The 25,123-nt window shown below is 43.8% G+C and overlaps 1 protein-coding gene and 1 long non-coding RNA gene across 7 annotated transcripts in view; one reads left to right on the top strand and one right to left on the bottom strand.

The window, feature by feature from the left end:
* The first annotated feature begins 4,329 nt into the window (after positions 1 to 4,329).
* SAMD12 (sterile alpha motif domain containing 12) overlaps positions 4,330 to 25,123 on the top strand; it is a 176,517-nt gene continuing 155,723 nt past the window's right edge. For 4 of the 5 annotated variants that reach the window (XM_064395393.1, XM_064395412.1, XM_064395375.1 and 1 more), the window contains exon 1: positions 4,330 to 4,599. In XM_064395393.1, coding sequence (XP_064251463.1) covers positions 4,587 to 4,599 — 13 coding nt within the window. In that variant the 5' untranslated portion in view covers positions 4,330 to 4,586. The remainder of the gene's footprint in view (positions 4,600 to 25,123) is intronic. The other variant, XM_064395403.1, reaches the window with a different exon arrangement.
* Positions 9,890 to 23,061, bottom strand: LOC135284125 (uncharacterized). Of its 2 annotated transcripts, none has more exons than XR_010349621.1 (2): positions 22,295 to 23,061; positions 9,890 to 10,736 (listed from the first exon to the last, which is right to left on the bottom strand). It is a non-coding gene; the product is annotated as an uncharacterized LOC135284125 (long non-coding RNA). The 2 variants fall into 2 exon arrangements; XR_010349620.1 differs by having other exon boundaries at positions 22,727 to 23,061.

Genomic DNA, 25,123 nt, shown 5'->3' with positions numbered 1-25,123 from the left:
TGCGACATGTTTCCACATTTGTATAAAAATTATCTGTAGTTTACCATAAAGCAACGAATGGAATAATCCATCAAAACATTTGATGATGGCAAAAGTCATTCTTTGTGCATAAGACATAGGTATTATTGGAAAGTGGAAATAACTTCACACTTACAACAGGAGTGACGTTTTTATATAGTGCTGTCTGCCTCAGACATGTACAGATCATATTAACCCACCCACTTCCCTTCCTTGACCTTCTATCAAATGAAGTGAAACACAAAAAATTCTATGAATCTTCTGGGTATTTTAACACTCACATACCATTTTTTTTTTCCTTGAAATTGTGAGCAGGGAACATGATTCTTTAAGACTATTAATTTATTTTTAAAAATAAATAAATAACTGGGAAAAAATCAGAGAAAACACATGATAATGCTACAATAATGATAAAACACACCTTCCAAACATCTTGTGATTTTTTTTTTTGAGTCTCCTACAAATCCCTAAATGCACTTTCTGTAGTATTATTATAATGCAAAATATTTTTGACAATTAGGAAATGCAGGTCTGTAATATAAACAATACTCAAAGTACATTTCAGCAGCAGTATACACAAAGAATACTAATTATGTAATTAGACTATTACAGTAGTAAAACCCAAATTTCATTGCCTTAGTGACATTTAAAATCATATTACATGTATTTTAAACACATTTATCTGTATTTTCCTTGCCTAATAGCTTTTCTGAAGTCTTTCTCAGATACCAGAACAGTCCTTCTGAACATTAGCCCTTACACTTGGACATCTACCATACCTTGGGTCATTTTGTGGTAGTAAGCCTGGATCCACACTAGCATTAGAATCTGCTTCCATGGATCAGAGCATGGGAGTTATACCAAAAGTCTGTTTCTCCCCTTTTCTCAGTATATGGGTTAAAAAATTAATTAAAAAAACCCAACAAACCAAACACCTATGTGCCCAGCATTTTCTCCCTGTGCTTTTCATATATTTGCATGTGTCTCAGCAGGTTTCTTAGGAAATGCCACTTCCTAGAGAAAAAAAGAGAATCCAGAGAAACCCACACCCTCCTCCTCTCACTCCAGATCTGGCACCCACTATTCCTCAGGCTCTTTTTTCAGCTATGTGGCTGACTCTGACAAAGGGAGGGGAATTGGAAGGGAATTTTCTACTCACTGTTTCCACACCTGAATTTCCACCTACCTCCTTCACTGCAGTGCCCACAAAGCTTTGTTGTTTTTCATTAGCAAACAAGTGCAGCTCCTGGCCTACGGTGTGTGCTGAGAGTGTGCACAAACCATCCACAGCCCTTCCCTTTTCTTCCCTCCATCTACAGCCCTCCGTAGTGGCAGAGGCACTGTAGTGGAAAGCCCCACTTCTCCTTCCCCATTAGTATCAAATCTGTATAGTCCTACACATGTTCCTCCCACACCTCTTCCCAATCTCAACATACATCAGTAACCTTTAAAATACACACCGATTTCCATGTACTCTTCCCAGGAATATGCAAGGCAATATGAAAGTCCAGATACTGGAATTTTAGGCAGATGGTGTGGTCCTGTTTCTGTCACACTTGAGTTTGACGACAAACTTTTAATGGTTTTTATCTCACCATCACAGTTTAGGCCCACTCAGCTAAGGAAATCACAGCCAAAAATATTCAGACACGGCTGTGCTGCTCTTCACTGCCAGAGACACGTGGTGCCTGACTCGAGGTCAATGATTTTCAGATGTTTCTTAAACTGTTCCAGAAAACTTCTCCTGTGCATGTGGTTTGGGCACCAAAAATAATCATGTTTGAAAATCTTGGGTCACAATGATATGGCAGAAGTACCTCGTTAACAGCATCATCAGATGAAGATGAGTGAGAATTTCAGTGTTTTACAGAAAAGACTTAGGAGCACAAGGGGTTGTTCAAAGCTAAATGACTGTTGAATTTCTGAAAGGTGAAAGGGAATAAAAATAAAAAAAAATTATGATGGATGATGTGAAGTATACAAGTCTAACATCTTGTTTAGACTTCAGAACTCTTGCAGTAGGGCAATGCTGTTGATGGACATTAATCAACTGTACTTTCATCTGATGTTAGCTGGCAGAAGTCCTATTCAGAAATAATTAGAATGTCTAAGGAGCCTCTGGTCAGTATTGCCTTTTCATCTGGTGACCTAGAGCAAAGTACACAGCAAACTGACTCTGGCTGTGACAAACCAAGTCTGTTTAAAGCAAGTTTGTTACACTTTTAAGAGAAAGTTTACAAGAAATCTCTCTGAAGTGAGGAAAGGTAAAGTGAGAAGCAAGAAAGCAAGGCAGAGACAGCAAGAAACAGCTCTTTCTGAGCAGAGACAGCAAGAAAGAGCTCTTTCTGAGCAGAGAAATGCAGTCTTCTCCTACACTATAATTTAGCAGGGTGTTTTAAGAAAGTTAGTTCACTCTCACCAGATGCTTCTGAAAGCTCTTCTCAAAACAGATTTTACTTTGCCATAGATTAATTCAGTCAATTCACACGACCCCTTGAATCAAGTCACAGGCTCTTTTCTCTAATGAACAACATACACTAAATTACAATTTGTCTAGTTTTGACCAGAATTTGTTAAGTTTCTGATGGTTTTAGTTGCTGTTAAATATTACATTTCACTAGCTATAAGGTATCACACCCTACACCTTTTAACATCTGTCATGCCTTATTTGCTATCTAGTCACAGCCATAATTTTGCTGTTCTTCAGCAGGCATGAAGTTGTAATTAAAACTACAGGGCTGTTTAAAGGGCTTAGTAAAATTGATTAAATGATCCCCCCATCACTGGGAATGTCCTCAGGGTCCAGAACTGAAATGTAGCTACTAGTCAGAAATTCAGCATACTAATGGGGATAGGACTCCAGTGCTCCATGTCCATGCCACTTTTAACTCTGAGCCTTGATGTATTCCCTCTATGGCTCCCAGCTCATTCCAAACAAGAAAGCACTGCTTCACATATGAATTAGCCAGGTATTACTCCAACATAACTCCAGATGTTGCCACAATCAAATAAATGACTATATTTGAATATGTGAGTTTAATACAAAATGTTATCAAAACCACAGAAGCTTATTAGGCATTGAAGGCTGTATGTGTACATTACATATATTTGAAAACTGGGATATCTATGAAAATCCTATTTTCTCCACAGAAAGCATAACAGCATCAGTCCTTTCTGCCAGCATATGGGATCAGGTGTGTGACTGTATTGTACTCGGGAGGACCAGCATATCCTCTCAATTTTTTTACTTATAATGCACTGTGAGTGTCTACCACTTTGCAAACACATGGATGACCAGGCTGCTGCTCCAGGACACTTGTTTCTGGACTCATGTACAACACAAAGGCTAATAGTTCATGTGCTTGTGAGAGCAAATGAGTCAGGTCTTCAGGGCAAAGTTAGTTATTAGAAGGCTTATGGAAAAACTTGGGCTTCTGAGTTTTCCTTCATAAAATAAATGAAGACCCAATTTTTAATTAATTTAGATATTTGAAGGATGTCAAAATTCCTGAAGTTTGTGAAGACCATATTCCCTTGCATATTGTATATTCTTGCACTCTGAGGTTTGTTTTGCAAAAATAACCTGTCACAAGTAACGCTTATTAGCCACAATGGCCCTACTAGCAAAAAGAACACGTGGCACTGTTTTCATGCCCTATCTGGGTTTGCCCTTGTATATCCTTTGCTGTTGTCCTCTTGATTTTAATGACATAACTTTGGTGAGCAGAGTAACTCATAGACTGTTTGTAAGTAGTTAATATTTACTGATATACTTAAAATGAAAAAATGTCTACTTCTGAATGGAAAAAAAAAATCTTCAAGACTTTCTGATCTCTCAAAATAAAACTGCAAGGTGCACAAGCCCACAGCTGTTTTCCAGGACAGATCTCGAGGGTGGCAGGCTGTTTGGTGTAGGATTTCTGGGGACCTGAAGCAATGGCTCCGCGACTGTGTCCCTGATCTCCTTCTTTTTTGGGATTCGTTGTAAGACCTGTCAGAGCGGGTAAGATGGACAAAAACTGAGGGCCTGACTCGAGGGTGAGTGCTGACTGATAGTTCCCGGGGCTGTGTGTGCCTTTTTCTTTCCCTGCGGACAAACTCCTCCGGCCGGCCAGGGAGTGCGGTGGGGAGGGACGGGGACAGGTCGGGCTTATCCTGGAGCCGTCAGCCTGCATGTCTGAGATCACTGAAATCCTGGAGGCAAACATCCCAGAGCTGCGAAACGAAGCTTCCTGGGGCAGGGTGCCCGCGCTGTCCCTCTCCCACACAAGCCTCGGGGGGTCCCCAGCCCACGGCCGGCCCCGGTGCTGCCCTCCCTGCCCGCCGCGCACAGGCGGAGGCGCCCCGGGGCCCCGCCGGCGGCAGCGAACGCCGGTGCCTGGCCGGACTCCCGTTTCCCGGGACTACGTTTCCCAGGGATCCGCGGCGCGGCCCCGCCCGCTGTCAGCGAGCGCTGCAGGTTGATCGCCGCGGCTGCAGATGAGCGGAGCCCGCGCGGGCGGGGGGGCGGCCGGGGCAGCGCCGCCGGGGCCGGGTCGGCGGCCGGCGCACTATGCGAGGCCGGGAGGATGGCGGTGGAAGGTAAGGGCTTCGCGTCCCCTGCCCGCCGCCCCCGGGGTCCCTCCCCTGTCTCCTCCCCCGGGCACTCACCTGCGCCGTGGCGGGGCCGCCCCGGCCCGGTCCGGTCCGGCGGGACAGCAGTGTCCGCCGGCGGGGCCACTCAGCCGCCCGCTGCCTCGGCCTCGCCGCGGGGCATCCCCGGCTCCCGCGCACCTCGGCCCGCTCGCCGCAGCGCCGCGGCTGCCCCGGGCCAGGTGCCGCGGAGCCGGGCCGCGGCTGCCGCCCCCGCCCGCGGCGGGGTAGGCGGCAGGGGCTGCCCGGAGGCTTCGATCGGCAACTTCCCGGCGGGCCCGGAGGTGCCGCCTCTCCCGGCTGGGGCGGCCGACCTGCGCCGCCTCCCTCCGGAGCGGCCCCGGCCCCGCGCTCAGCCCCGGGCGCCTCCCCCGCCCCGCCGCCGGTCGGGCTCCGCGGGCGCCGAGACGCCGCCGTCCCTCGCTGCTGTCCCCGAAGCGCCCCGGGACCGCGATGCCCACGGAGCTCCAGCGTGCCCCGCATGGGCGCTGAGCTGTGCTCGGCCCCTCCTTCCCTGAGAAGGATGGAGAAGCCAAAGGGCCGAGATGCTCAGCTCCTGGGCAGCCGGGAGCTGTGAGGTGTTCATAAGGTGCCCGGCTCTGGGGAAGTACCCCGGTAACTGAGGCGATAGCTGCCAAGACCTTGACAGGTGGAGGCTTTGCTAGGTCTTCAGTAAATGCTGGGCTCCCTTTAGCCTTCTAACATTGGCTGTGCTCCATTTCTATTGAGTTTTTTGGGAAGTTGGAGACAGGTGTATGAGAGAAGGCAAATCTGCTTTCCTACTGTCTGCTTCCAAGGTTCACTCTAAAGCTGTAGACTGAGGCAGTGACAGTCCTGGGGTTAGTGCCTCATCTTGCTTCATTTGGTGCCCTTGAGAAAATTTTAGAATCCTGTGTAAACCAGCCATCTGACCCCTTCTCCTGTGCTTAAATTTAGTGTCTCCTGTGCTTAATTTAGTGTATGATAGAATTTTTGTGTGTTCATCTTGTGACTACCATGAGTTTTGTTTCTCAGTTATGCTGAAATCTACAGTTCCATCAGACACTTGCTTTATTGCTGAAAATCATGCTGAAGCTGTCTTTTGCTGAGTACCCAAGTGAACAGTGCAAATGATAGTCCAGCAGAAACTTAAATATCCTGGAGGCAGTGGGGAGCTTTACATTGCTGAAAACCAGCTTCCTATGCAAATTCAAATAAAGATAAATAAGACCACTGTGTCTCAAAAGGTGTCTGTCACATCCTAAGTTGTTCATCCTAAGTGTAAACCTCTCCCTAAGGCAAGCATTTCTTAGGCACAGGCTGCTTTACTGAATGGCAGTTTTGAAGACTGGAATGATACAAAGAAAGAAGGTAGTGGTCCTGAGCAAAAGCGTTACTTTGGTGGCAAAAGGATAAGGACATGAACTGGGCATGCGTGCCCGGTAGTGGGTAAGTAAGTAAATGAAATGGACTGCCATGCACCAGATGGTTCATATGCCAGCAGCAACCCCTGTTTCAGTGTGCTCACTAATGCCATCCCACTTTATTTACTTGAAGTCTTTCTCAGTCTGTTCGCTAGATCTTTTCAGGCCTGTAATAATTCCTGTCATATCTGCAGTGCCCTCCATCTGAGAATCTCTAAAAGCTTTGTAAATATTAATGAAGGAAAGCTCTGCTAAAGCTTTGGGAAGCAGTGCCTTTCCCTTCTCCTGAGATGGAATTTTTTTCTTTAACTCCTTCATCCCATTTCCTTCCCCCAGGATGCATCCTGCTGTGGTGTGTCAGAACAGGCATTCCTGTCTGTATGTTCTGCATTCCTCCCATTTTGTTTTTTTCTGCCTCAACTTTCTTGCCTTTGCCTGATTCTGTTGCCCTCACACTAGCACAGCACTATGACTGCTTCAGCACAAGTGGCCATGTGGCCATGACTGCTTTGTGTGTTTGTAATGCATTCACATTTCAGGCCTTTTATTATCCATCATTTTATGTTGGACCCATGTTTCTTTGTGTGATTGTGCTTAAAAGCTTGCTTTTCTCTTAATGAATCTTCTGCCTTGTTGTAGCCCTAGGTGTGAGCTGTGTTCTGTTCCTGGACTGTGACTTTTGGCGAGGAACACGTGGCATTACGGCTTCTGTTTGGAAAGCTGAGAGGTTACTTGTTCCTCATGACTCTGATCATCACAGTGTACAGACCCTGCTTTAGTCTAAAGTAGAGTTGCCATTGAATCTTCTAAAGAGATAGTTTTGTAGAAAAATGTTCTGGACTCTGGAAGAGCAGACATTTGGTATTTTTTTGTTTTCTGTTTGTTTGATTTGTTTGTTTTCTTTGGAAACATGCTTTCCTGGTTTGCAGCTTGCAATCTTGAGAACATGACCTGCTGTACAACAGTTTTGGAAGCTTGGAAATAAGGTTTAAACTGAGGTTGTGTGGCTCCAGTCTCTGCAGCAGTCAGCTGGGAGCCTGGCTAGGATGGACTTCCTGGGCTTTCTTTATAGAGTGAAGCAAGGCCTTTGAATGGCTGGGCCAACTGGCTTCTTGTGCGACTCGCGAGTGGCTCTGGGATGCAGCTGGTGGGGAGCGGGAAGGTCCCTGGGGCACAAGGGAGGCAGGGATTCTGCAGCACCGAGTTCCTGACCGGAGCCAACATCCGCTGCCCCACCAGCTCCACCAGGCCTATTGTTCTATGGAAACTGCCTGTTTGGCAGCTTCAGCCATGAACCCAGAGTCTTTGTGTTGTTTTTCCTTTCAGAAATGCTCTGTGGGGCTAAGGTGAAAATATTTTGTAGCTTATACTTTTTGGAAAATCTTTGAAAAATTTGTTTTATCTAAAAAATTGCTGAAATCTTCCTCAAATCTGATTATTTTAAAGCTATTTTAGCATGGTGTGCTGAGGTTTAACTATGTCAGCAAATGTCCATCTTAATGTTCTTCTTAAGGAAAATATCCAAACTTTTTAACTGGGATAGCTGACAGTGGTAGACTTGCATATATGAAGCAGGAATTTGGAGAATACTGCCATTCTTCGCCAGTTATGTATAATACATACTTTAGTGTCTCAAAAGAGTTTATGGGGACTGGGAGGTACTTCGGCCTGTACAGTGCCAGTACTTCCAGATTGATGAAAGATTGGTGTGTGTGTATGAGGAAAGTGAGTTTGCACTCCTTAATATGAGCCTGTTGAGATGGCAGCACTGCCAAGGTAAGTCTATTTTTAGACTCAACAGTTTTGACAATGTTCCTTTAAGTGCTTTTTCTCCTTCTAGTAAGAATGAAAGAACTAGGTCAGAGCCAGTAGAAAAAGGCTTTTGATCTCTGCAACAGTGTTCTCATTTTTTTTTCAGTTTGCTCTTGTGCAGCAGAGGTAAAGGGGAAAAGGGAGAAATGGTGATTTCTTCCCCCCCCCACCAGTGTTTGTTGCACAGGAAGGTGAGAGACTGACAGCACCCATCAGATGATGTCTGCATGCAGGTGATCCCATACAGTTCTGTTGGATCCCCTGTAGCTCTGATCTGTGGTGTTTTCGAGATTCCTTTGCAAAGAAATGTGCTAATTCTATCATGGAGTTCTTTCATGGTAAGTGTTTAATGAAGTTTGGTTTAACACCTTTCTTGCTGGGTATAGGCTTTGGAAAGTACCACATAGATTTGTTGCAGGTCTCCTCCTGGAAGTTTATGTAAACTTCCAGTCTCCTATGGCTCTTCTGTAGTGGGCTTATGCTACTGAGACCCTGGATCTTCCTATGGGATAGTACGTTTTACTAAGAAGAGGAGCTTTGCTGACATGACAATGACTGGCCTTACTCCTTGGTAATCCTTAAGGAGACTAAGACTCAAAGGAGGTTAGGGCATTCTGTGGAGTGGCTTCCAGGTTAACTGCTGCAGGACTGAAGTTATTTGCAGCTTGTAACCAACTTCTGTCAGAGTGATCCTGTGGATTTCAGCTATGTGGTGTACCTTGGTTGAACGCCTGCAGTGCCTAGCAACTCCATGGATATTGAATGCTGCCATGTGTTTCTTCAGAGACTTGAAATATGGTGAGCTCATAGATGTGCTATGCTAACTCTGCCAAGAATGTCAAAGCAAGTTCAGGATCACCCAGAGGACAGCTTTGAAGCAGCTTTCAGTGTAGGTACCTATCATGCTGTTCCAGGGTGTGCCCAAAAGTACAACTCTTCTGACAGGTATTCAGTTACTCAGCTTCATCTTATGTCTACACCCAATTTGAGCTCAGACTGGATATGTCTCCATATCTAAGTTTCCAGGGAATGTGATCCAGTAGATGGTATTTCAGCACACTTACTTGTCTGTGGAGCAAAGAAGCAACAAGCCCTGTGATTCAAAAATAGCACATGCTTCCGTCATGTTTTTGGTTTCTTCAGTAATTTCTAACCACTTCTTAGCCTGAGGGATTCAGACATGTGGCTTGGAAATAGCTGCCAGTTGGAAGTGGGACTGAGAGAGACATCTCATTTCAACTCTCCAGTTGAAGCAGTCACATTGGGTCATAGTAGAGGAGATGGATAACACCATTGCTAGAGGCGTATTGGACAGTGAGGCATAAGATTTGAACATCAGCCTTTGATCTTGAGTTCTATGTATCACTTTCTGACCATTTATTGCAAAAATGCATCAGCAGTTACGAGATTCCAGACTGGAAGATAGATCTCCTATCCACATTTGTGTGGCAGTCTTCTTGTTGGGCTGTAACATCTTATTTCTTGCTTGAAAACGGCTCAACCTCCTGCCCACCCCCACATTGTACCTACAGCTTCATGGTTGTGTGTGCTTCTCTGCTTTGAACCACTGCTTAGAGCTTACCACTGCTTAGAGCTTTCCAATCTACGTTGCTGAATTTGAAAGTGAGACTGTGTTCAAAAAAAAAAGAAAGTGAGACTGAAGTTCAGAAGGTGGACTCCTTTGTGGGAATTGGAGGTCTCAAAATGAAGCTGTGGCAACAAAGAATCACCCTGAAATGGAGTGTCTTCGGGTGTATTCAGCTTGAGTGGATGGTGGATGTTATGGAAGTTATGTGATCATTTTACCCTCCCTGCTTTTACGCTTAAACCCATATTAGGCAGGAATCAAGGTAACAAGTATAGACTTGATGTGACACTGTGTTTACTTTGGCTGAAATTTGGTTGTAGGATAGGAGTGTTTCTGCAAAGTCAGAAGTACTTTCATGTTGGCCAGTTTAGATAAAGTACCTTGAGTGTTTGACCTTACCCTTTAAAGTACTTGGAAGACATAGAAGCTCAAGGAGGACATTGATTAATATAAATTTACTGCTTCAGTTAAAACTTGTCAGGTGGTGGTGATATGTTGGCAAATGGAAGGAGTAATGTTTTGAAAGTTTGTGTGCTTTCTCCACCAGAAGGGAATGCAAGTGAGCAAATGACAAGTTAGACTTTGGATGCGTTTCCTAATGTACTGCTGGAAAGTATTGACAAACCTGTAGTGACATTGTAAGAGCTCATGTTTACTGCTTAAGTGGAAACTATAAAGTAGAACTGTTCTCGAGGGGTTTTGGAGGTTTTTGGGTTTTTTTTTTTTTCCTTCTGTTATGTCCAAGCATGGCAGTCAGCCTCCAAGGAGGTTGTGTAGCTTTGTTCCTCTTGTTTACAGCTGAGTGTGTGGGGTCAGGGCAAGCTGCTTAGAGCCACTCTCTAGTGCTTCACAGTGTTGCTGTGTCGCAAGGGCTATGGCAGGAGAGCAGCAGGGACAGGCTCAGAGCAAGGCACAGTAGCTGGGTGGTGTCAGAGTTGCAGGCTGGTGCTGGTTGTTGAGCTGATAAGCATGGAGAGGTTTCTGTCCAAAACATCTTCTTTTGGGCTTGCTGGTGGGTGCAGAACTCAGTGTCTGTGTTTTGTTTTGCCCATTGGTCTCTGAAAGTAATACAGCTAGTTTGCAGAGGTAGTAGAGCTGTTAAAAGGCGGCTTTTCAGTTCACTCAGTATTGAGTCTGTGGGTCTGTTGGGATACTGTGCCTGGTCTTGGAATCAGTTTTCTCTGTTGTCCTGACTGAGATGGCTTTACCCTCTTGTGCCCTGTTTTGTCTCTTGACTGTCTCCTTTTATCCAGATGGTGTGATCTCTAATGCAATACTCCTTTCTGTGAGCAAAAAATACTCAGAGGTTAAAACTGAGCAATCCTTTTGTGGGTTATTTCTCATGAAAGCTGTTGCCTTTGAATGGATACAGGTATTTACCCTTGCAGATTAACAATTGAACAGCTCAGCCCTCAATTATCTGCTCAAAACATGCAGAGAATGTCGAGGGAGTAGTTCTGGAAGGTGCCAAAGGCAAAAAAAGCTAAAAAATTGAGCAATTTTGGTGTCTTCTGTAACTGTCTGGTTGGTGCTGGTCAAAATAGCAAATAAGATCTCAAGAACTATGAGGAGAGCTCTGAACAAGGCAAGGGAGGTCTTTGTTTCTGTATCGTTGCATATTGCTCTTGTATTGGGAATGCTCCCTGCAGCTTTTGCTTGCCACACCCTAAAAGAAGGAGAGGACCGGAAAGAATACAGAAAAGAACAGTCAGCTGGTCAGAGATAGGTGGGTTCTCTGAAGGCAGGTTATGGATACTATCATTCTTTAGCTTGGAAAAGAGATGGGCAGCTTACAAAGATTCTGATTCTTTAGCTTGGAAAAGAGATGACCACGAAGAGAATCCTTAGGCCTTGATGAATGGTATAGAGAAGGTGGAAAAAGGAACCAGGTCACCAGGCAGAACAATGAAGCTGCAGGGTTTAGTGCTTTAAATTAAAAACGGAAATAGTTTTTCATATGACACAAGAGTTCCCCAAGTGCACTTTTAACCTTGGGCATCATTCCTAATGTGCCAAGGCTGGATGAATTCATGTATGCCCTGCTCTCAGGCTGTTCCTTAAGCAGTGGCATAAAGGGCTAGTCTTCTAGTCTGACCCAGCTTGATGACTTCGATGACAAAGTCTAGCTCATCTGCTGTGTGTCCAGAACAATTCCTCTCACCACAAGAATTTGATTTGCATCGAGTAGCTGAGAGGGAAATTTGGTCAGGACAACCCAGAAACAGAGAGGTGATGGGGAATTAGGCACTGAGCTATAAAAATATTAACAGGCAGGGTCATGATGTGTAAGATAAGTAGCTTTCTTTTTCTTAGTGTATGAGAACTGATACTGTTCTGGAAGAGGAACTGTGTGTCATGTCTGGTCAATGGGATCTGGGCAAGGAGGGGCCTGACATTTGGCATTAACTGTAGAAATGCCATCCTGGAAAATACAGATTCTCTGCAGTAGGTAGGATTGGAAACACCTTTACTGACCTCTCTAAATGAGGTGAAGTATGGTCTGAGAGCAACATTCAGGAAAACCTGAAGCAGATTAGATCTACAGATGTCAGCCTTAGTGGCTTCTGCCTTGAGTAGGTTTTACGTTCCCTCACCTTTGTGTAGGATCCTCCTTCTCTCTCCAGAAGTGTCCTGTTGCACAAGGACTACAGAAAGAGTGAGGCAGTTGCTGTGAATAGTTGCATGTTCTGTGTGCAGCATAAGGTAAACTTAGCATTAAAGAGCAGCTTCATTACTTGCACCACTAAAATCCACTCTAGTTTGTGCTCCTCCTGGATGAAGCAAGGAGCTGTGCAGGGGTCTGAACTTGGGCTGAAGTGAGCCCTGCATTCAGTTACAGGATCTAATATGCTTGCAGGGAGTATGTGATTGACAGAAATAAGAGTGTGAGGAAGACAGTGTGGATTTCAGCTGGTCTTTAGTGCAGCCCTATCCATCTCTATATGATGTGCTAGCTCCTGTTCTTCAGCTGAACATTCAGGTTATTACTTCCCTCCATCCCCCCACTCATTTGCTCACCCCTGCCCTGTGTTTGTGGCTCTTTCTAAAAAAAAAAAAAATTATTTTCTTCCCCCAGAGGGGATTTTGCTTGAGTTGATTTGCTTCTCTGCAAATAACCTAGTAAAAGCAAGAAAGAGACTTTTAATAATGCTGTTTTATAAACATAAAGAAAGAGAATTGTAATGTGCATCAATAGAAGCTTTCTCTCAGATTGTCCTCTGCATGCTCTCGGCTGAGTCTTTGTTGCTGCACAAATCATCTGGGGTACTAGAGTGAGTAGGATACAGTGGTATGAGCAAGCAGTAGGAGGTGAAGAATTTTACTGGGGGAAGGAAAGAAGGCATTTCCAGACTCTTCAGTTGAGTGTACAAGGGAAGGGGTACCCTTGAACAGTGATAAAGGAGGTAACTTTTTGGCAGTTGAGAGAAAGCCAGGACTGAGAACATAAGTCAACTGCCAGATTTCAAACTAATTATGCTAGAGAGGATGAACAAAGTTATTTTCCTTTGCATTTTGTTGACTATGCCTCATTCATGGAACAAATAAAGCCCAGATCCATAGCTAAATTGCAGCCATTTCTGTGCCACATGTTCAGCAGACACCAGCTTTCCTGAGTAGGGCAAAGGCAGAAATCTGTGCTGCATGTGTGGTACCTCTGATGCCATAATAAAGATTTAACCTGTTTGTGTCTGAGCTGTTCTTTGTGTGCTGGATAGGCTCATTAGCATTTAAAAATGTTTTTTGATGTATGTTTGCTGAGTATAGAATTGAATAGTAGTACTGTTAGGACTTGTGAAGAGGCAGTCTCAGAAATGTAGCTTGTGGTGAAGCATGACTATCCTGCTTCCTATTCAGTGACTGCAACACAAGTTTCTTCCAAGATCAGTGGAACTAATGAAGACTCATTGCATACCCAGGTGTGTTATTACTCTTTTTTATCTCTCCATTTTCTCTGCAAAATCCTTAGGGCAACAGTGGTACCTGATTTGGAGTTTGCCTAAGTTGGTTGGTGACTGACAGTTATAATATATGATGAATACTTTTCCTTTTGAGAGAAAATATTTCAGGTCTCTGCCTCTCTATCTACCAATAGATTTTCTTTGTGTTTTGTTCATACAATTCTTATCTGTTGTAGCACCCTCTTTGTGTGCAACTTTGTGCGACTCACAATCTTGAAATCCAGACTTCCTCACTATTCAGGAGCATGTCTGTATATGCTTGCACAAGCCTTCTTATTGACTTACTAATTTGTAAAACAAATGACCAACTATTTTGTATTTTAATCCATTGCTTAAATTGTTTTCTCGTGTGCAGGTGATGCATGTTACTTACTGACCTTTATTACTTTGTTCACTAAGATGCATTTTGCTCTAAGTTAATTGCATAGTTCCCTTAGTCCCCTTATGTGTCAGTATTCTCCTGTTCATCTATACCTGTACAGGATTTGTGGTAACCTGGCCTTATTTATTCACTGAATAGGTTCATTTTTCAATGAGTCTCTGTTGCTAGTGTGAATTCAAGAGCTGCTTGTACCAAGTGTACTTTTGTTAAAACAGAATGAGAAAATGCTTCAGAAATAATTTTGTTCTCCAATCACTGTCTGCCTTTTATAATGAAATCTTGTTGCTGTTATAAAGGCTGAACTTGCATTACTGAGACACCAAGGTCTGTCTAGCATAGTGATGGCATGCAGTCTGTCTCCTGAAGAGCAGGTGTAAAAGAAACTGCTTACAGCATTTGCTAAAGTCTGTAAGATAAGAGATGGTAAGTGGATATTGCCATACATAAAATAAATAGTTTCCAGTAGGAAAACTGTAAAAAAAAGGAATAAGGAAGTTATTTTAGCTGAAAAAAAAACTTAATTACATACATAGTCTGGTGGGATGAGGGTCTCAGAAGGCAAACTCAACCCACAGAAGAAGAGAATTTCTTATTCTGGGCTTAGTGTTTCTGTTCTGTAAAGAACTAAGGGGTCTCTTCTCTCTACATTCAAGATTTTTTTGGCCTTCAACCAAATTATGAGTTTAGTTTGATTCCAGACATGAAAGTGCTGAGTTACTCATTTGGATTTCTTGGTATATTTCTGTTGCTTTACAAGACTTGATACCATCTTACAGCTAAAGTTTTTTAGAGACATGTACGTGAAGTGTAGCAGCTTGTCTCAGAAAACATGTTTACTGTGTTCTTCTTTAGCTTTAGTTTTGGGAATTTTTTAATTGTTTCTGGAGAGAGTGAATGGCTTATAGTAGTAATTGGCTCGATACCATGGGATGACTACCCCATTGTCTAGCTAGAGATGTTCAGGGATAGTTGTCTCAGGAATGCCATTACCTTAAGTTTTCTTGCTAATAATAATTCTAAAGAGGTAAAAAGGCAAAAGCCTGACAAGTCACAGTTACAAATTAAAAAGGATGCTCCTCCTATGAACACTTTATCCCCTTCTGCCTCTATCCACTTTCCACACCTGTGTCCCCTTTGCTCTGCCCTTCCTGCCCTCTTGACCAGGATCAATGTCCACTTCCTTGCTGCTGGGCTGTCACTTATCCTGCCCAGCTGTTGGGCATGTCCCACTGCTTTAACAAAGACTTGATTGTAAAATTTGTATCTTGTAAGAAGCCGGGGTTTTGTTTAACTGGTTAATGATTAGTGGTCATTATAACAAGAGGCTAGAAAGACAAACAGCTCCCTGGAGGGACCTGCAGGTCCAGGTGTGTGTCTGTCTGTCAAGCCCTGCTGCCTGTGTCTGTCTGAGCTTTGTGCACAAAGCTCTGGGTGCAGCTCATCAATAGCAGCAGTTTGCAGTGCACTCCACAGCTCAATGCTGGCCTGCCTTTTGGCACAGCATGTTTGGAATTGCTTGGTGCTGCTTTTTGATGCTGACCAACAGAAGCAGATAGCTGGACACTAATATTACTTAAGTACTTTGGGATTTCAGCCTTACAGGAGGTTTGTGATAAATTGATGTGACTTGTACTGAAATAAAAAAGGTCCCGACTGATTTGCTGGGCTTCTTTGCTCTGTGTGAGTGCTGCTGATTTGGTGGCCATTAGACAGACAGGTTTGAGGAACAGAGTGGGCAAATCTTGAATTTACTTGCTAAGCAGGTGTCGTGGTTTGGCCCGGAAATGTGTTTTTGGAAAGGTCTAAGTCGGGCCAATCAGGGGCCAAATTCAAAATTGGCAACGCCTCTGAGAACACACGGGGGTTAAAAGCAGGAGATTCCCAGAGAACTTTCTCTTTGGGAATCCGGCGTTGGTGAGTAGAGTCTGGCCTCTCCCCTGCCCAGCTGTGTCTGGGTGGGGGAGGGGGAGGCCATGACAGGGAGGAGGCCAGGAGCCCCAAAAGGTGCAGAGGTGGAGGAGAACATGCAGAGGTGGAAAAGACTTGGGATGTCTGGGCAGCCCCCCCGGAGAGAGGGACAGAAATTGTGCTAGCAACTCAGCCGGCCAGAAGCGGGGGATGCGGCGAGAGAGGTGCCCAGCTGCTGTGGGAGTCCTTGGGCAGGCAAAAGAAAATTTTAACCCCTTTGTAGACTAATAGAAACCTTACAAATACTGAATCCTCCTGAATCAGGATGAGGTGAGAGAGAAATGAGAGATGGGCAAGCGTGAGGAAAGCTGGAAGAGAAAAGAATCCTGAATAAAAAAGATGGAGTGGCCTTGGGCTGGACTCTTTCTTGTATAGCCATGGACAAACCCGTGTTTTTTCCCTGTGACCCAGAGACTGTATTTAGAGAGAAGCAACACCCGGGAGTCAAGAGTGAAGCAGCAGCGTGAACAGAGACAGCTGAAGGGGGTGTGGGATGCCCTCTGTCTCCACAGAGAGGAAGATCTCTGTTCATGAGGCCCCTCGGCCCCAGGGGGTGAAATTTGGGGGGGACTGGTGTCCCAAAGTTAAGAGACTGCTGCTTCTGGAAGTGGGTGGAACATCTTTAAACGGGGAGCCCTAAAAGCAGTCCTGGCCCGTGTCCAGTGGTGAGAGCACTGGACATGGGGGGGGAGAAGTCACGAGGGCCGATGTTCTCTGGGTGGGGCCATGGGTGACACGGAAGCACAGGAGGTTTCAATTGTGCTTCCGGGGGAGGCCCATGAGGCAAGGGGGGACTCCTCTCTCCCTGATAGATTTGAGGGTTAATAATTTGAGGGGTGGTGGATCTCTGGAGAAAAGGGAGGGGGAGGAGGAAAGTATCTGGAAGGTTTTCATTCTTAGTTTAGTATGTGTTCCTTTCTAGATTTATAATAAATAAAGTGTTATGTTTTTTTTTTCCTCCATCCCCGAATGAGAACCTGCTTTGTTCTGTTCCCGGGTCACATCTCACAGCCACCATTTTGAAAATATACCCTTCATGGGGGCCCTGGCATTGTGCCAGAGTCAAACCATGACATTTTTGGTTCCCTGACCGGGAAATCGAGAGTTTTAAGTAAGTGATGAAATAAAAGCTACGAGATGGACCAAAGGAAATAAGAGCACAGCACGTATTAAGTAATAAATAAGTTAATGATAAAATCTAGAGATGGAGGTTTAGTGTATGTCATTGTTGTATGTAGAAGTATGTTGAATGTAATTTTAGTAATATTTTAGAATGAAATGTGTGTTCTCAGAAGCGAGAGGTGGAATGTCGTGGTTTGGCCCGGAAATGTGTTTTTGGAAAGGTCTAAGTCGGGCCAATCAGGGGCCAAATTCAAAATTGGCAACGCCTCTGAGAACACACAGGAGTTAAAAGCAAGAAATTCCCAGAAAACTTCCTCTTTAAGAATCCGGCGTTAGTGAGTAGAATCTGACCTCTCCCCTGCCCAGCTGTGTCTGGGTGGGGGAGGGGGAGGCCATGACAGGGAGGAGGCCAGGAGCCCCAAAAGGTACAGAAGTAGAAAAGAACATGCAGAGGTAAAAAAGACTTAGGATGTCTGGGCAGCCCCCCCGGAGAGAAGGACAAAAATTGTGCTAGCAACTCAACCAGCCAGAAGCAGGGGATGCGGGGAGAAAAGTGCCCAGCTGCTGTGGGAGTCCTTGGGCAAGCAAAAGAAAATTTTAACCCCTTTGTAGACTAATAGAAACCTTACAAATACTAAATCCTCCTAAATCAAAATGAAGTAAGAGAAAAATAAGAGATGAGCAAACGTGAAGAAAGCTGGAAGAGAAAAAAATCCTGAATAAAAAAGATAGAGTGGCCTTGGGCTGAACTCTTTCTTGTATAGCCATAGACAAACCCGTGTTTTTTCCCTATGACCCAGAGACTGTATTTAGAGAAAAACAACACCCAAGAGTCAAAAGTGAAGCAACAGCGTAAACAGAGACAGCTGAAGGGAGTGTAGGATACCCTCTGTCTCCACAGAAAGAAAGATCTCTGTTCATAAGGCCCCTCGGCCCCAGGGGGTGAAATTTGGGGGAGACTAGTGTCCCAAAGTTAAGAGACTGCTGCTTCTAAAAGTAAGTGAAACATCTTTAAACGGGGAGCCCTAAAAGCAGTCCTAGCCCGTGTCCAGTGGTAAGAGCACTGGACATGGGGGGGGAGAAGTCACGAAGGCCGATGTTCTCTGTGCGGGGCCATAAATGATGCGGAAACACAGAAAGTTTCAATTGTGCTTCCGGGGGAGGCCCATGAAGCAAGGGGGGACTCCTCTCTCCCTGATAGATTTAAAAGTTAATAATTTGAGGGGTAGTAGATCTCTGGAGAAAAGGGAGGGGGAGGAAGAAAATATCTAGAAAGTTTTCATTCTTAGTTTAGTATGTGTTCCTTTCTAAATTTATAATAAATAAAGTGTTATGTTTTTTTTTTCCTCCATCCCCGAATGAGAACCTGCTTTGTTCTGTTCCCGGGTCACATCTCACAGCCACCATTTTAAAAATATACCCTTCATGGGGGCCCTAACATTGTACCAGAGTCAAACCATAACAGCAGGTTTCCAGCAGTATTTACTAGGTTGCAACATAAGCAGCAGATTGTATTAACGTGAAACTTTGACTACGTTTTCAGCTGGTTCCAAGTAATGTGTTGGGGGAACTGTGCAAATTTACATTAGGTGAAGAGAGGACTGTATGGAGAAGTACTTCTGGTAGGCAGAAGCCAGACAGTTTCTCAAAACTAGAAGCTGATTAATGAGGCAGATGGACCATCCATAGGAGTTACAGAAACTCATTACTATGGAAGAAATTTCTGCTAGACAAATTAGTCAAAATACTCCTAAATTTTATAGTACAAATTAAAGCCATCTTTATCTGCTGTTTTAAATCTTGTTTTTTACTACTGTAGAAGTGGTAGTAACTGCTCAGGTCAGATATTTTTTAAATAATCCCATGTTTGCTAGGGATATGCAGAGCTGCTAATGAAGTATAAGCTTCTTGAAATACAAGAAGGGCTTTGCAGTGCAGATCTGTCTTGCTCATTTGGTCAGTGTAAGGAGGCATCTCAACCTGAACAAGACTTCAGTGTTTTCAGTGTGAATGTCTCCTCTCTGATCAATCCAGGTAAAGCAGGTTGTGAGTAAAGGCAAGCAAAAATCCTCAGGAATTCTGTCTGACTACTCTGGATTGAAATGTAGCCTCTAGAAATGTATAGATCTCTCATTGAAAATGCTGACTGCAAAATTTGATGTGATTGGGGGTTTGATTTGCTTTTGACAAAGAAATGGGCAACAATGGAAGGAACAAGTCCAGTGAGAGCTGCTGTCCAAAGGTGTTTTTCCCTAGAAATACTTGATAAATCTTTGTGACTACTGTAATGACTGAAAGGATATTTGGACCCTTTTTATAAGGTTTCTGCTGTGTCCAACCTGAGTTTGTTAATGTTCAAGCTATATGGATGAACTTTTGTCTGTCCTTTTCAATAGTGTGGCATTTTATGGTGGGAGTAGTAGGTGGATTGTATAGACTTAGCTCTTAGCATTGTGCAGCTAGTCTGTGGAATGAATACATAAAATGGAGCTTGCAAGGTTGCCAGTATTTGACACATGAAAGTTTTGTAAGGATTGTTGGAGCTTGGGTGGGTATCTCCTGTGCCTGCTTTTTGTCTCTGAATAGCAAAAGCTAGCATATGACTATGATGCACACAGAACAGGGCACATGAGTAAGAAGATGCTATTTTTACTCAATCACTTTTTAGAACAGAACAATTGTTATTGCATGTAACTCAAGTACTTGCCAAATACGCTTTAATGTAGCCTTAATTGATCTGCTTAAAGTTTTAAGCAGCCAGCAGTATTCCCACTGAAACACGTTGTTATGAAAGGTTTGACACGGTAGGCAGTGAGTGCACAGAGGTAGTGATTGATCATAGATTTATCTGCTAAGCCTTGAGCCTACAGATGGAGAGACAAAGACTTTCCATCTGCCCATGCTAAACTTTGGATATATCAAGGCTGTGTTTTGAAGAGTGCCTTCAGGCTTTTTTCCAGACAGAATTCTCAGAGTACCCTCTAGGAAAAGACAAGGCTTGCCCCAGATGGCAGTAACTTAGCATGGCTCTTGGTGACTTCTGTGTACCATCAAGCATGCTCAGACAAGCTGTCTCTTGGCTGCTTGCCATCTGGGAGGCAGGCATGCATGGGAGGAAGGTAGCTGGCGGGGGGCAGAGCATTCTTGTTGCCCTGTGAGCTCTTTTTTGAAACTGGATGTGCACCCTGGAGAGATCTGTATGGGCATGGAACTGGCTCACATGTATGGGCCAGCTTCTGCAGGGCAACAAATTATCTTGCTCTGTATATATGGAAAAGACTTGAGTTTGTGTTCCACCATATATAAAAAGTATTCAGTGTATTGCATCCTAGTTTTTTAGGACAGATGTGGGGTAATTTTTCCATTTTGGATGCTCTGCTAACTATTTTTCTCGCAGAGCTTTTCACTCTCATAACTTGGCAGATCTCAGCAGTCTTTTTAAATGCTGGAAAAGTGGATATTAGATTCAGCTTTACCATTAGGTTAGGAGTACAAGAGCACTTAAGTACCTTTGTTTTAAATAACAGTTTGTTTCATAAATGTAATCTTTGGATCTATGTTATTGTGTCTGCCAGCACCATTCATTATGTTTTTGTTGCTGTTCAGTCAGAGCTCTACAGAACATCCACCCTCCTTCCTCAAAAGGAAACAAGTTTCCACCACAGAAAGCTTTCAATACAAGTTGAACAAATATTGTTGGGGGAGCATGAAGGGAGATTAATCAACTGAGGTGGAGTTTTCAGCAGGGAAAGGAGAATATAAGTGATCTGCATCTGGATGTATTACTGAGATACGGATGATATGAGATTGTATGGAAGCATGTTGGAAGAAGTTCTGTTTCAAAATCTAATGATACTGCTGATAGTGGTATTGGCTGATACTGTGAGCTGATTTGGAGGGTGTTTGTTGTCTTGATGTACTGATAAAATTTGGGACTGATCAGGTGGATGCAGTTTGGTGGAATGAAGAGGTGCTGAGGCAGCAGGGGTATTGTCAAAGGGGTGGTGTGGGAAAATGGTCTGAATGTGGAGGGCAGGACGAGATAGTGTTAGCCAGTACCAGGGTAAAGAGGAGTAATGGTCTGAACAATATTTTAGTCAGAAAATACTTTGTCTGGAGAAAGATTTTTTTTTTTTTTTCCAGATGAATGCCATTAAGTCCTAAAAGAAATTTAAGATGTGTCAGCTAAGAGAGAGTGCATGGGCTGTGGTGAAGTTAGTGATTTGTGATTATTTTCTAAGAGCTGTTTAGACTCATTTTGATGGGATGTTAACCCTGGTGCTGTCAACCCACCAAGCCCCATTAGGTTTGATAGTTGGTCCTGGGTTTTGAGCTGACCTTATCTAGCTAAAATTATATAAGATGTAGATTTAAGAAGAGAATAAATTACTGACCAAACATTGACCTCTTTCTCTGCCTTTAACAAATCTTGAAAGGGAACCATTTTGGTTTGTATTGACATTTAAAAGGAGGCAAGAACTCCACCTCTGTCTGCCACAAAGATGGATCTATGTATTCTGTGTGGTAACAGGAAATAACAGGCCCATGCAAGGAAATATTCCTCGCTCCTATTCTCTGTGTAGCTGAGGGTTGGAGGTAGCACTAGAAGAAAATAATAGAGCTGGCTACCTAAAGATGTGTCATGACAAAGAAAGAGAAGCTTTGCCAAGTGACTAAGATACTTATTCCTCTTAGGAGAATAATACCCCTAGAAAATAAAAAAAAGTTTACTTTCCCCACTTCCCCCTTCAATATTAACAACTCTGGAAAAGTCCCCTAGGACAGCCTCTGTTTCTTTTACCATTCACCTGTTTTCAATTAAAAGGCAGTGGGCATCTCTGTAATTGCTAGCAGCCTCTTCTATTTTTTCTCTTTTGTGTCCTGAATGAGCCCAGTAAAAGGCATTGCTGAAAACGCACTAGCATTCGTTACTCTTGAATGCATGATGGGCTAAGAGTCAAGCACATCTTGCCAAGTGACTTACTTCATTTTTAAGCCATCCAGGTGCTTATAGATTTATAAAACCATTGAAGTTGGAAAAGAGCTTTAAAATCAAGTCCTACCCTTAAACCAGTACTGACAAGTCCACCGCTAAACCATGTCCTCAAGTGCCATGCCTACATGATGTTTTTTTAAATACTTTAAAGGATGTTGACTGCCCCACTTCCCTGGGCATCCTGTTCCAATGCCTGACAACCATTCTTCCATGAAGAAATTTTTCCTAATCTCCAATCTAAACTTCCTCTAGGACAACTTGAGGACTCTGATCCTGTCACTTGTTACCTGGGGAAAGAGACTGACCCCACCTGGCTGCAGCCTCCTCTCAGGGAGTTGTAGAGAGTGACAAGGTCTTCCCTGGGCCTCCTTTTCCCCAGGCTAAACACCCCCAGCTCCCTCAGCTGCTCCTCACCTGAGCTGTGCTCCAGACCCTTCCCCAGCTCTGTTGCCCTTCCCTGGACACACTCCAGCCCCTCAATGTCCTTCTTGTAGTGAGGGGCCCAGAACTGGACACAGCTCTCGAGGTGTGGCCTCACCAGTGCTGAGTACAGGGGACAATCCCTGTCCTGGTCCTGCTGGCCACACTGTATCTGATCCAGGCCAGGATGCCTTTGGCCTTCTTGGCCACCTGGGCACACACTGGCTCATGTTCAGTCCCTGTTATCAGCATCCCCAGGTCCTTTCCCAAGGGCAGCTTTCCAGCCACTGTTCCCCAGCCTGTAGGACTGCCTGGGGTTGTTGTGACCCAAGTGCAGGACCCAGCACTTGGCCTTGTTGAACCTCACACCACGGGCCTTGGGCCATCACTCCAGACTGTCCAGATCCCTCTTTAGAGCCCTCCTACCTTCCAGCTGATCCCAACCAACTTGGTGTCATCTGCAAACTTTCTGAGGGTACCCTTGATCCCCTCATCCAGACTGCTGATAGATATTAAATAGAATTTGCCGTGGGGAGCACCACTTGTGACCAGTCACCAGCTTGATATAACTCCATTCACTACCACTCTCTGGGCCTGGCTACTCAGACAGGCTTTTGCCCAGTGAACAGCGCACCAATCCAAGCCATGAAAAGCCATTTCTCCAAGAGAAGGCTGTGGGAGACAGTATCAAAGGCTTTAATGAAGTCCAGGTAGACTGGACTTCATTAAAGCCTTTTCCTCATCCACAGCCTTTTCCTCATCCACCAAGTGTGTTAGTCATCATGCTGCCATGTTACTGAAACCAGTGTCATTTGCTCCCTCTAATGCATGGTAAATTAGTGCCATAACCCAGAAGGGTCTCCTTGTTGATGCCATGCCACCCTTCTCCCTAATCTCTATTGTTTAGGAGCACTGGGAAGGGAGGAGTTGCAATTCACAGGAGACTTGCTGCTGGCAGTGTTCTTCCAGGCAGTTTTAAGTCCCACTGTGCTATGTAATTTCTCTTTGATGAGCACTGGAACTGGGCTGACAGCCAAAAACTGCCTGCTTCTGAATGTTGCTGTAGTGTGTTAGGGTTTCAAAGGTGTCTCTAGGAGTCTTCCTATTCAGCTAGAGAAGATCTTTGCAGAAGACAGTTGGAGGAATTTTTATGGATTGCATTCGATACCAAATATCTTTTTACTGCTGATCAGCCCTTGATGGAGCAGGGTGTGCTGGGAGTACTTTTACAGGTTGGTTAAGATACGCTTACATTTTTTGTACAGGGGGGAATTAATTAGGTTACTAACAGAACAGTTTTTATTCTCAGTGTGCTGTGAAAATAGTCAGTCTTGGTGGATCACATCTGTCTTTCTGTGGTCTGGAGGATAGGCAGATTTGTTGTTAGTAGTTGTTTCTTTCGGGTAGGTTAATATGATCTAGAGGAGCTAGATAGTAAGTGGATATAATCTAGGAGAGAGAATTTTTTTGGTGTCTTGAGGAACACTGATGTACATATAATAAGCATAATAAAATTTCTTTTTAAGTTCCTATAGGAGGTGTTCCTGTCCTTGGCTTGCAGAGGTATGTATTGTAGTGGTTGCAGAGATCACTTATATTTTAGGAATATTTGGATGTTTTTAAAGATCTCAAGGCAAAATGGTCAAGATTTTGGCCACTGCTTTAATTCTGTACCAAGGAATTCTTGTAATTTAGTCTCAAAGTTTTCAATTAAGACTCTTGGATTTAAGCTGAATAGATTTTCAAAAGGTGTTAAAGTCAAATAACCTTTTGCTTTCACTGGCAGCTCAAGCCAGTTTCCTGTGAGAGGCCTTCAAGGACTAATCTGTAGCTGGTAGAAACTGGTAGTTCTGATTTCTTCCCCAGCTCCCCATCCTTTGCTTCTAAGTCAAGCAAGAGTAAAAAGGCAGCTCTTATTTTGGCTGTACATTGTAGTTTAGGTTTCTATTCAGATCTGTCAAACATCGCACCATAGTATCTCAGCAAAGTTCTTTTGTTCACAGGGGAAGTGGGACCATTAATTACAAGTAATGCTAAAAGTAGCCCAGTTATGCAGGAACATAAATGTAAAAGTCAGTCACATAAAGGAGAAGTTGTCTCAGGATCCACACAGTTTTAAAATCACTACTATATGTATGAGTGTTGAAATGGTGAAAATTTGGGCAGAAAACAAGCTGCTGCCATAGTTCTAAATGAGCATTTCTGTTGTATGGTTTGCATTTGTTTTATTTTTTTTCTCTGGATGCTTTCCTTATTCTGCTGTCATTAGTCCCTACCTCATTATATACTCCCAGGGAGTACATCTCTCTTGCTTGTTAGGATGGTGTAGGTGGTAACTTGCAGTGGTACAAAGGACTGAAGGAGAGATAATCAGCTGGATAAGTCATTACTCTGTGCAGAGACTGACTTGCTGATTTTTTTGTGCACGGCTTACTTATCCCACATTCTTTAAGACCAAGAATGTTGTAGGAATTGAAAATGTAATAGAGAACCTTCAACTTCTTTGCCTAGAAAGGAAAAAAATGTATGGTTGGATGATTAACATTTAATAAAAGCTCTAAGTTGAGGGTCTTGGATGGTCCAGTGCACAGCAGAGCACAGTTCTGCGCAGTAGCCTGCACTAAATAAATTTATACAGTGCTGCATTCCTCTCATTTTCTTTCTCAAATATCTCACCTTAAATCCACATCAAAGTACAGATGGTTCATTTTCTTTGGTCTGACACAGCTCTGGTTACCACATGGCACTTCTCAGTAGTTCGTGCTAAATGTTTGAACCGTTGGGTTCTCCTTTACTAAAGCAATGTTTCTCATATTTTTTCCC

The sequence above is a fragment of the Passer domesticus genome, chromosome 1 (genome assembly GCF_036417665.1).
Source record: "Passer domesticus isolate bPasDom1 chromosome 1, bPasDom1.hap1, whole genome shotgun sequence".
In the NCBI taxonomy this organism is placed as follows: domain Eukaryota; kingdom Metazoa; phylum Chordata; class Aves; order Passeriformes; family Passeridae; genus Passer; species Passer domesticus.
The sequence above is the reverse complement of the archived record's forward strand: the minus strand, read 5'-3'. Positions and strand labels throughout refer to the sequence as shown.